Source organism: Eretmochelys imbricata, chromosome 1, assembly GCF_965152235.1.
Source record: "Eretmochelys imbricata isolate rEreImb1 chromosome 1, rEreImb1.hap1, whole genome shotgun sequence".
NCBI classification, from domain to species: Eukaryota; Metazoa; Chordata; order Testudines; family Cheloniidae; genus Eretmochelys; species Eretmochelys imbricata.
In genome coordinates, this window is record NC_135572.1 from 52,184,971 (window position 1) to 52,197,485 (window position 12,515).

The 12,515-nt window shown below is 37.9% G+C and overlaps 1 protein-coding gene across 5 annotated transcripts in view; it reads left to right on the forward strand.

The window, feature by feature from the left end:
• NBEA (neurobeachin) overlaps positions 1-12,515 on the forward strand; it is an 843,583-nt gene that overhangs the window by 705,394 nt on the left and 125,674 nt on the right. For all 5 annotated transcript variants that reach the window (XM_077806446.1, XM_077806437.1, XM_077806454.1 and 2 more), the window contains one exon: positions 332-447. In XM_077806446.1, coding sequence (XP_077662572.1) covers positions 332-447 — 116 coding nt within the window. The remainder of the gene's footprint in view (positions 1-331; positions 448-12,515) is intronic.

Genomic DNA, 12,515 nt, shown 5'->3' on the forward strand with positions numbered 1-12,515 from the left:
GCCATCTTTCATTCCCCTTAATGTATTTATCCTCAAAACAACCCTGTGATGTATGGAAATAGTGTTATCCTATTTTAAAACTGGAAAACCAAGGCACAGAGGATTTAGCATTTTTAGCAGTGCTATAGCACTGCTAAAATAAAATATAGAGAGATTTCTGTATAAGAAATATTTCTTTGTTCAAATAAGAGTGGTAGTGTTTTGTTGACTTCATTAAACAAAATAAAAAGGCTTTGAGACACCGTCAAGTAAATCACACCAATACGTTTGCTCTGTATTTTAAAATTTAACAAGTCTCTTAAAATAAACATTCTTTACATTTAATTCCCAGGAGAATATCTCTGGCCACTCCCAGACAGCTTTATAAGTCCTCCAACATGACTCAGCGCTGGCAGCGACGGGAGATTTCTAACTTTGAATACTTGATGTTCCTCAATACTATAGCCGGTAAGGTTCTAACTCTTTTTTAATCCCTCGTAATATGTTTATGTTTGTCAAAATCTTGAGTACCGTGACTTGATAGAATATATTTATCCCTCTGGAATTCAGCTGCAGTTTTATGATAGATTCTGAAACACTCACATTAAATTTTATCAGAAAACGCACAACCTATCACTGAGGCTTTAGATTCATTTATTGTTGTGAAGGTAGTTCCTTGCTCTGCTTCTGCCATTTCCTCTGCTGACAGCTTTGTCTGAAGCTTTATTAGAGTCAACAAACCATTGCCAGAGTGTGTCTGGAAATAATAATGGGAAAATGTAATTTCGCTACTTTGTCATTCTCAGCAACAGCAACTAGACAGCAGAATAACAACAGTATTCTGCCTAGTACGGTTGTCACCTGGATTGTGGTATGATTAGATTACAGCGTCTTTTCTCTTTTAGTTCTTTGTACTGAATTATAATATCAGATTAGGTATTTAAAATGAGAAATAACTTCTATAGATATCCATTCTTTATTAGTAAAAGAAGAGTTTTTCTGGCAGTTGTCACTAATTAAACAGTAATAGTGGCAATCCCACTTCCATCTTCCTGTTTTCTATATATTGGTAACAGGAGTGATTTGAAATGTAAAAAGATGCAGCTTTCTGTATGATGTACAAAAAATGTACCGAACACCAGTTACTGTTGTTTCTCCAGCAGCACAGCATATAAATTGCTCATGAATCTCACCATAGGAAAACTTTCTCATGTGTCCCACACCAATGAGCTCTAATTGTGAATAAAACTAACTCCACCAAGCATATCAACATCACTTTGTACTCCAGTGTTACAGTTGACACACCGCTTGACTTAGTTTTCATTTTCATGCTTGAGATGGTCCTCCCTAATATGTTCCTCAGGCCAGAGAGCTGAAGGAACTCATGTATCCAAAACCAGGTTTAACACCTCACCTGTTCATTTACTCTGACTGGAACTGGGTGAATTTTTTCACACCAATAATCTATTTGCCAAAAAATGCCAAATAATTCACCAAATAATTTTGGCGCCACAATTTTTTATTTTTCATTTTTGGGGGGACGAGATGGGGCGAGGGGAATAGATTCACAAAACCACTGGAGAAGAAAGAAGGAAATATGGCGCTTCTGCTGTGAACCCCTTTTGCCCAATAGATCAGTGATTAGAGCACTTATCCAGGAATCCCAGGATCAAATCCCAGTTCTGCTAGATGTGAGTCAGAGACTAGAACCCAGATCTTCCACCTTCTAAGTGATTGCCCTAACCACTAGGCTATAGGAAGATATTCTGGAGTAGATCTCAATCTTTTCTGTTGAAATCGTTCTACTTTCTTTGTATAATAATTAAATATTAACTGGAGCAAGGAATGGAACCTGCGTGTCCCCTTTCCCAGGTGGGTTCCCTAACCACCAGGCTCTAGAGTCATTCAGTCTCTCTATGATTCAATAAATATTAAATTATATATACAAAGTACACCAGCTCCAACAGAAGAGACTGAGGGGCCCCTGTGAGCTATTGAAGTGTTATCATGATATAGCTGGAAAACTGAGACACAGAGTGTAAGTGACTTGCTCTGTGCCACACAAGGAGGTCTGTTGTAGAACTGAGAATCTAACTCAGATATCCTGAGTCCAGTGCATTAACCACAAAACCATCCTTCCTCCATAATTTCCTTATTATGTTTTTAATATAATTCTGTCAGCAGCTCTTGTAAATAACATCTGTTTCTAGCCCCTTTGAATCATAGAATCATAGGACTAGGAGGGACCTTGAGAGGTCAACTCGTCCAGTCTCCTGCACTCATGACAGTACTAAGTATTATCTAGACTATTCTTGACAGGTGTTTGTCTAACCTGCTCTTAAAAATCTCCAGTGATGGAGATTCTATAACCTTCCAAGCAATTTATTCCAGTGCTTAACCACCCAGACAGTTAGGAAGTTTTTCCTAATATCCAAACTAAACCTCCCTTGCTGCAATTTAAACCCATTGCTTCTTGTCCTATCATCAGAGGTTAAGAAGAACAATTTTTCTCCCTCCTCCTTGTAACAACCTTTACGTACTTGAAAAAGGTTATGATAGCCCCTCTCAGGCTTCTCTTTTCTGGCCTAAATAAACCCATTTTTTTCAATCTTCACTCACAGGTCATGTTCTAGACCTTTAATCATTTTTGTTGCTCTTCTCTGGATTCTCTCAAATTTGTCCACATCCTTCGTGAAATGTGGTACCCAGAACCGGACACAATATTCCAGTTGACGCCTAATCATCACAGAGTAGAGCGGAAGAAGTACTTCTTGTGTCTTGCTTACAACACTACTGCTAACACATCCCAGAATGATGTTCACTTTTTTTGCAACAGCGTTACACTGTTTAAATTTCAAATTGCTTTTGTAGTGAGCCAATCTCCCTAAACATTCAATAACAGATTTAAAAGTAGTCATTCTTCAACAAAAAAACTTCAGAAACAGACTTCAAAGAGAAACTGCAGAGCTACAATTCATTTGCAAACTTAACACCATCAGTTTGGGTTTGAATAGGGACTGGGAGTGGCTGGCTCACTAGAAAAGCAATTTTCCCTCTCTTGGTATTGACACCTCCTCATTAATTATTGGGGGTAGACCACATCCACCCTGACTGAATTGGCCTTCAGCATTGGTTCTCTACTTGTAAGGTAACTCCCTTCTCTCCATGTGCCAATATATATTTCTGCTTGTATCTGTAATTTTCACTCTATGCATCTGAAGAAGTGGATTTTTTACCCACGAAAGCTTATGCCCAAATAAATCAGTTAGTCTTTAAGGTGCCACCGGACTCCTCATTGGTTTTGTGGATACAGACTAACATGGCTACCACTCTGATACTTGCTTCCTAGAAAGTCATTTCCCATTTTGTATGTGTGCAACTGATTGTTCCTTCCTAAGTGGAGTACTTTGCATTTGTCCTTATTGAATTTCATCCTATTTTCTTCAGCCTATTTCTCCAGTTTGTCCAGATCATTTTGAATTTTAATCCTATCCTCCAAAGCACTTGCAAGCCCTCCCAGCTTGGTATTGTCCACAAACTTTATATGTATACTCTCTGTGCCATTATCTAAATCACTGATGAAAATATTGAACAGAACTGGACTTAGAACTGATCCCTGCAGGACCCCACTCATTATGTCCTTCCAGCATGACTGTGAACCACTGATAACTGCTCTCTGGGAATGATTTTCCAACCAGTTTTTGCACCCATCTTATAGGAGCTCCATCTAGGTTGCATTTCCTTGGTTTGTTTCTGAGAAGGTCATGCGAGAATCAAAAGCTTTCTAAAGTCAAGATGTACCATGTCTACTGCTTCCCCCCATCCCCAAGGGTTGTTACCCTGTCAAAGAATGATAGTGGACACACTCCAAAGCTCCTTTTTAAAGCATATTCTTGATAAATCACTGTACATTATTAATCAGTTTTGAAATGCCCACTCATTTATGCCTACAGATATCACCAACACATCCAGACTTGAAAGACATTCTTATGTCTGAAGTGGTATAGAAATTACAATGATATTTACGCTGACAGTTGTCTCCCTCAATAGACAAGCTCCAAACTTCAAAGACCTCTTTAAAGTATCCCAAAAGTTTCCAGTAAAGTTGTTATTTAACCTATAGTTAAAGACTATCTCTGCTAGACAGGCTTTTTTTATTACTCATTTGGGTGGGGACCTCAGGAAGGTTTCTCTGCTATAGGTTTCACATCGTTCAACTCTCTTGTAACGGTGTGACCCTACATATACACTCTAGATACCCAGCTGCTATCGAATGCAAGATTTGAAGAAATACTGGCTTGTTTTTTCTTATTTTTGCTTGTCTGTGTGCTTCTGTTATCTTCTTCTTTCCTTTTTTTGAACACAGAATTGATCGCTACCTTGATGGTGTGTTTTTGTGAACTGACTCACCTGTATTCACCCAGCTGAGAGCTCATCAAATTTCGGAAAGCTTGCAAATTCCATCTGCCTCAGGCTATGTCTACACTACACAGCTTTTAGCGACATGGCTGTGTCGCTTCAGCCATGCCACTAAAAGTCGTGCAGTGTAGGCGCTGTTTGTCTGCTCTTCTGCAGACAAAAAACGTCCATCCCCAACTAGCCGAGTTTGTGTTGTCAGCAGGAAAGCGCCCCGGTCAACAATGCACTGTTCACACTGGCATTTGTCATGGCAAAACTTTTGACTTTTGGCGGGGGGAGTGTTAACACCTCTGAAAGACAAAAGTTTTGTGGTTCAATTGCCAGTGTAGACATGGCTTCACAATCTCACTGTGCAATGGATGCAGTGCGCCTTGCCTAACCAAATGTTTCCCACGTTTTGCTGATTAATATCCAACTTTAATGAAGCCTTTCTTAATAGACATTCAAACTAAAATTTAGATAAGGGACGTTTCATCCGCATGTAATATTGCCTAACCTGTGTAAAGATCTAGGTCATCAGAAGAAGATAAGCTATGTTCCCTGATCCTTTTGGTCAATCTTAGATTGACTAATGTATTTCTTAACTCTCTCACCCTTGCTGATGATGTCTTGATGCCACACACGTTAACACAATTTGTCTTTTCTATGTGGGGAACCAATGTGCTGATTAGTAAAGGATTCAAAGACCATAATGCATGTTATGTTAAATGAGTTCCATTCATTAGCTCCTGTGCACGCTACCCAGAGTAGGATGTGAATAGGGTGTTAAGCAATTAATGTTTGAAGAGCTTTCCTGTATCATGCAGAACATTAATTAAAGCTGCTCCTTCTCTGAAACCAGTCTGCATTGCTTGGAACTACTGCCAGATTCTTCCTTAATGATCTACAAATTCTCTAATCACTTTTCACTTTTCAAAGTTTGTGCTGTGTTGAAAATGCGGTACCACCATACCATCTCCTAAAACGCCCCTACAAAGATACCTAAGAAAAGGCCAGATCCCTCCTACGGGGCTGGGAGCAAACACTGTTGAAAATGGCTCATTCCAGCCCTCATACACTGTAGTCCTATCACCTCTTCCAATAGTCCTATAACTCTTGCGACACGATAAATCTTCTTAACCTGTCAAATGGTGCAAAATTATTATGAAATAGGCATGGCCTTCCATGCAAAGTGCATATGAAAAACCACAAATGCATCTTCATCATCGTGAAATCATATTTATCTTGCTTTCTTACCTTTTGAAAGTTCATTTAGTAAGCAGCAAAACTGTTAATTTACAGAATACATTTCAGTTCCAAAAGCTGTTATATTCTCTGCCTTCTCTTCTGCTGCTCATAGAATGTTCTCAATGTTTTGTTTTGAAAGGGAGAATAAAATTTATCATTGACAGCCTAATCAACTGCTCAGTTCAAAAAGAAACTATAGACTTAAAAGGATATGGGAATGCACTTGCCTACAAAACATTTTCCCTATATTGAAAACAGTAGAGATGATAACCGTCCAAATGCACAAGTTTCAAGCAAAAGGTATATCCACTGCTGGCAGGAGAACACCTTCAATAAACTATGTGAGTCAGTCAATTAAAACAAAATGTGGTGTGTGCAATTTCATAGGCAACTTTGGAACATTTAATATAATTATAAAATCTTGTGGTAAAAATGAGTTCTTACTCAATAGAGACATTACATATTTTATTTGCTTTCTCTCTGAAAGTGTGATTTCTAACACTCTCTTTTACTTTTAGATTTATAGTCCTTCACAGTGGGAACAAATATGAAATATTTGTTTTAAAGGTGTAAGCTTTTTTACCAAGAATGTTCATGCAGACAAGTGATGGGCTAGTTTTAGACCATTAGCTGTTTGTTTAAATGGCACCATCCTGTTTAATATCCTCATCTTTAACCACGGAGAGATATACCCCCCCATTAATTCTTTTTTTTTTCTGTCACTGTGCATCTGCTAACTGACTTGTTCATTTCATCTGAATCACACGTTAGCCACTTAAGTAGCATGGATGTTTGCCAAATTGTATCCTGGTAAATAGTTCACAGCTCTTTTGGTTATATTTCCTCTTCTCAAAAACAGTAGATTTCAACTCACAAATATTTTTGTTACTTCTTTTGTCCATTCTTTTGTCGCTTATCCTCCTTCCTGCCATTATACCAATTTTGGCATCTAGCACTTTATGAAACCTTAAGAAATCATCCACATGTTCTCATGTTATCCTTCATTGTAATCATTCAAACACAGTAGCCTTGGGAACTGCTGGATACATTCACCAGTGGGATTTCTGACTCAAACCCATTTCCTTTCTCTTGACATCTGTGACTCTGTCCTTTCACATAAGATCTCCTTTGCCCACTGGTAATACTGTTAGCTTTGGATAATTGGTTGCTGTCTCTGCAACAGAATCACTGAACCAAACACCAAAATCTACAACTTGATCCTCAACTCTTTCCCTGATGAAACAATATGCCTGTCTTCACATTCTCAGTTCCTAGCTATTGCATAATTCCCTAATCAATCCTTCATATACTGATTACTCCTCATTGAAAAGCCTTCATTGTGCCACTTTATTTCTTATCTGTAAGTCTGCCTATCACCTCCTCTGAAACACTGTCCACTTTCATCTTTCACTCTGCTTCTCTTACAATCTTTAGCCAGACCTTAATCACAGTCTGTGTCAACTATTGTAGTGCTTTCTTCCTAAATCACTGTTCTCTAAGCCTAAGTAGTCCAGAACACTCGCATTCAAGGACATGTGATTTCCATAACTTTCTCTGGCTTTCTGTCCCTCTGGAAATTCAATTCAAAATTGCCCTCTTCATTTTCTAAAATCTCCAAAGGCTTGTTTCAACCTGTCTTTGTAACCTCCAAGCCTTCTATTTTCATGCCTTTTTATTCTATTTTTAAGGTCTTCACCTCTTCTCTGCCCTCTCTTCTGACTTGAGAGCATATTTCATCATCCTTACAGCTCTGGTTTTTGGGTTTTTTTTTTTTTTTTTTGAGGGAGTTTGGATTTTTTTCCCCAAAGGTAAACACTGCACTCTGTTATTTATCAATCAATCTCAGTTTTATACTCTCTGTGCCCCTGGTTTTTGTCCTAGTCTTGTAGACATAAGCCTTCCTGGCCAAACTCCCTCTACCCCCTTCTCAAGGATTCCTTAGTTTTGAAGCTGTAGAAGGAGTAGTAACTATACTAATTGACTTGGTGTTCTTTCTCCAGATTCACAGAAAAAAGGCCGTGTGATATATTAACAGAATGTGGGTAAACTGAACACTCTAGGTGATACAAAAAAGGTCTTTTCTTACTATTCTCACTTGGTAAGAATATAGGTGGGGGGAACCTTTAAAATAATCAAAAAACAGTCAGATACAATAATCAGAATTGGGGAGAACGAGTGTTATATCTACAAATCTGTGCTGAGGTCTCTCTGTGGTGCCCAGATTTTAACGTGTTAAATTTGAGATCTAATTCCCAGACTTTTAACTGATTTCTGCTTTTTTTGAGATATGTAAATTACCTTACATTTAAAAAAAAAATCCCTGTATGCCATGGCTTCTAACAAATATGCGGAGTAATTATGTACAGAGTTTCTTTTAAATGATTTCCTGTAAGGGCTGGGGATTATTCTTTTTTGAAAGTTGGTGGGGGGAAATGGTACATTCAGGTAATGAACATAGACCAACTTCTACCTCCTTCCTCTTTTTCTCCTGTTTAGCATTTTCCACTTTTTTACCCTGTGATGTACAAGCCCTCACTGGTTAATTATGTATATATTTAGATACTGCATGTGCTGGGCTTATTATTGTCATCTAATTAGATGTAACTCGAACTGCTTGCTTCTAGAAAAATCATTAAAAATTCTTTCCTAATGACCTAGAGATGACAAAATGTCTGTAAAGTGTGAAGAAGCAGACAAGCACAGGAACATCGCTCTTAAAGAGTGTTAATCCAGATGCTGCAATCATCTAATTAAACAATATTTTGCTGTCATTAACATTTTCACCATGGAATTGCAGTTATAATTTCTTTGTCAGCTGTCTCTAGATCACTTTACCTTCAAAACTAAAGTGCCATATAAAAACATTAAATTGGATGGTTTAATTAAAAAGTTTTTTTTAATGAAGAAACATATCCAGTATTTCTGAGATCTCATTTACTGTGCCTCAGTTTTATTGTTCAAGTAGATTAGTGTCATAGGCTTGCAATATTTAATATTCAGTCTTTAACATTAATCTCTAAAAGCTTAGCTAGTGAAAAATCTGCAGCTGCTGAAAAGGTACAATGTCTACCAAAAGCAGTACAGGTTTATGTTTTATAATTATTCTACTAAGGAATGAAACAGTGGCAATGCTTGTGTACAAACACCGAACAAGTGGTATTATGATGAAACACTGTCTGCTCTTTATAGTCAGTAAATGATCATAGGAGAATCAAAACCAATCAGGAAACTGTTCCTTGTGGAGTTAAAACAGTGATATTTATGCATGTTTAGAATTAAGATATATAATCCCATAATACCACTAAATCACTGTTGTCCATCCAGATATTCATAAATACAGTACCTTATAACATCCTGTACATACTATGTCTACATTCACAATGTATATTAACATTCATTTACCCAATTTATTTTATATGTTAATAGTATAAAATTGTTGAATGAATATTGAATAACCTTTTATAAATAACAACATTTATACCAGCCATGGTTAGTGTTTATATAGTATTTTATATAATCAACTACTTTACAAATATTAACTAATTAATACGATACACCAGCGAGAGGGTGAGAGAGAAATATTATCCTCCCCGTTTTATAGATCAGAAACAAACAAAAAAAGATTAAGTAGCTTGCCCAAAACCACACGGCAAGTCATAACCCAGGTCTCCTGATTTACGATTGTTTGCTTAATCCACCAGGCCATACTACCTCTCAGTGAATATGTATAAATAAATGTTAGAATAAATTATACGAGTGATTTATGTATTCAATAGTTACATTATTTTATTTTGAATATTTTATAATTTATTGTAGTCTTGCTCCTTGAGTTGCTTTATGAAGTGGCATTATTATGCTCTTCTTCATTTATGAAAGAACAACCTGTACAGTAGTATTGAAGTACAGAGATTTCAGAGGAAAGCAGGGAGAAAGATTCCTGTGATGGCCCAACATCAGGCTCAAACTGCTAACTATGTCATGCAAGTAGTCCCATTGGCTTCAATCAATATTATGATATGGGAAAGCAACATCAGCGCATTTATTTTAAAATAATAAAATTCTTTGCAGTTCTACAGCACCTTTTTAAAAAAACTATAACTAGTTTCCAAAAAGTTTTTTTAAAAGAACTATAACTAGTTTCCAAAAAGACTAGATAAGTTCATGGAGGATAGGTCCATCAATGGCATCCCCATTCTCTCAGTGTCCCTCGCCTCTGTTTGCTTTACCAAGAGCTGGGAGTGGACAACAGGGGATGGATCACTCAATGATTGCCTGTTCTGTTCATTCCCTCTGAAGCATCTGGCATTGGCCACTGTTGGAAGACAGGACACTGGGCTAGATGGACCATTGGTCTGACCCAGTATAGCCACTCTTATGTTCCTGTGTTCTCATTTAAGGATCTCCAAGAGCTTTACAAATATTAATTAAACCTTTTTTATTAATTAATATCCCCATTTTACAAATGGGGAAAATGAAGGCACAGTAAAGTTAAGCAACTATACCAGGGTGTTACTTCAAAACTTTGGCAAAGACAGGGGGGAAAAACCTAAAACTATTAATACTCACTCCTGTGCTTTAGCCAATGAACACCTTTCCCCTCTCTCCTTTATGCTGGTAAATTCTTGTATGCTCCTTGAATCATATGTTTGATAAATGTTCATCTGCTCTAGGAGTCTTATCAGAGCATATATTCACTGATATAGTAATTGTTGAGATTATGTGAGAATTATATTTGCATTTATTTCTTCTTTATTTATACATTGCCCATATATAGGTATTAGATCAATATTCCCTTCCAATTTCTATTTGTGGCTAAATTAATTGGATATTTGCTGATATAACACTGATTCATTAAAGGTACAAAATAACACAAAACCTGTTAATACTGCCAACGTTTACTGGTATCAATGAGACTGTATGTAAAAATAGAGAAATGCTTGTTGTTCATCAACATCCATGAAAAAATAGGGTGTTTGTGGAGCAATGAAAGTTTTATATTTCACTAAAGCAGACATGATTTTTCTGCAGAACTGCCCAGAACAAGGAAGCCTGTGTTTCCCTGTGCCGGGTTTTGTACCCCAGGAATCTGTCCAGAATCTGGAAGGAAGCAGTTAGTGAGACAGGGCTGTAAATCTGCAGCGGGACTGGGAATTGTTAACGTAGGTTATTTCAGTCTGTCAGTTTAATATAAACACACACACACATATTTATTACATGATTTTTTTTTTAAAGAATCACGTTGCATATTATGTGATTCTCAGTAAGTCAATATGGTAGCTGGTGCAGGATTAAGGGACTTGTTTTTTTAATGTTTCTTATAATTGAGGGGTATTTTTTACTACTACTAACTACTAGTTGATGTGGATATAAGGTTCTTTCCTATTTACCATCTTCTAGTTGGCAATTCATTCAGAATTTTCAATTGATGGATTTTAACTGCAAATTATTTTTATGAATTGGATCTATAAAGTGCTTTTGCTAATTTGAACTACTTACTTGTGGTAATGGGGATTTGTTTCTCAGATTTGGGGGAGATGCCTTGGAGTTCGAGTTAAGTTCAGTCTTTTTTAGGAGATTTTTAATCTTGACAATAGTTAGGAAGCAACATTAAAACAAATTCCACCCACCCATCTCAACAGATGGGAAACTTGATGGGGCCGGTGGTGACAGCTCCAGACGATGGGAGGAGGAGAATACATGCTGGGGAGAACCCAGGAACCCTCTTCCTCCAGAGGTTCTAGCTATTCCTTGACCAGCTGGGGGAGAAAGGGAGCTGATTGGCCCCTGGCTCTCTCCTTTCATTAGTTTAAACCCTAACCCTGGCCATGTGGAGTCTTTTTTTTTTTTTTTGCTCTGTTTCAGTAACCACTCTCCCTCAGCATCCATGAGGAGCAGTTAAGTTAAATAGAAATAAAGATTTAGTAATTCGTGGTAGCAGCGTCAGTTCGTCGCAACTTGTGGTCAGTTTCTAGTGTGATGATTAAATGATTCCCAAAAGTAAAAGACCTGGGATTTTGCTGTTCGGCCTCATGCTTGTGGATTATGGGGAAATCTTGATCTTCACAAGATGAGGTCCCCCTTAATACCCTCTGTCCCACTCGTGAAATTGGGGGTGAGGGTGGTAGGTCTCAGATGAGCGAGCTGAGTCCTGGGATAGGCAGATGAGAAGCTATTCTGAATTATGGGTTATATGTACCTGTAACCCCCACACTGGAACCACTTAAAGTGCCTGGGGTGTGAGTACATGTGACAGGGAGGATAGGACTCCTCCCCTGCATTAAGATTAATGAAGATGTGGGCTGCTGCTTAAAATCCATTCCTGTGTCTGTTCTCATTTGCCACCGTGCCCAGATCAACATTATTGTAATACAAGTTTGGTTGATACCTTGGATTACAACACGCTCATGCACACCCATACATATCCTCCTTCCCTCCCGCCTTCCTTCCCTCCTTCCATTCAATACTTTAGATTAAACTATAGTTTATGGTATTGACATTACTTTGTGTATGTAGTCCAGATAGTTCTCCACAATGTTCTTCCATGATTTTAAGTCCAACGTGTAGAGGATAATATATAATTTATTAAGGCTCACATCACAAGCCTAATACCCAGCCTGAGTAGATGGGCTGGATGCTGGACATATATTGGGGTCAAGGAGTGGCGTGCAGTTGTCCCTGAATTGAGAAGCAAGCACAGAGCTGCCTTGCAGAAGCTACTTAAGCCTGCTGGCTGCAGGAGCCTCCATGGGGCTTAGATGCACACCTAGTGGTGGGAAGATAAGAGAATCTGCATAGTAGCAGATCCTCCTGGCCCTTTGCAGATTTCCTACTCCCTTTGAGCTACTATGTAAAAAACTCATGAGAACAGGGCTTCAGGCTGGGCAGGCAGT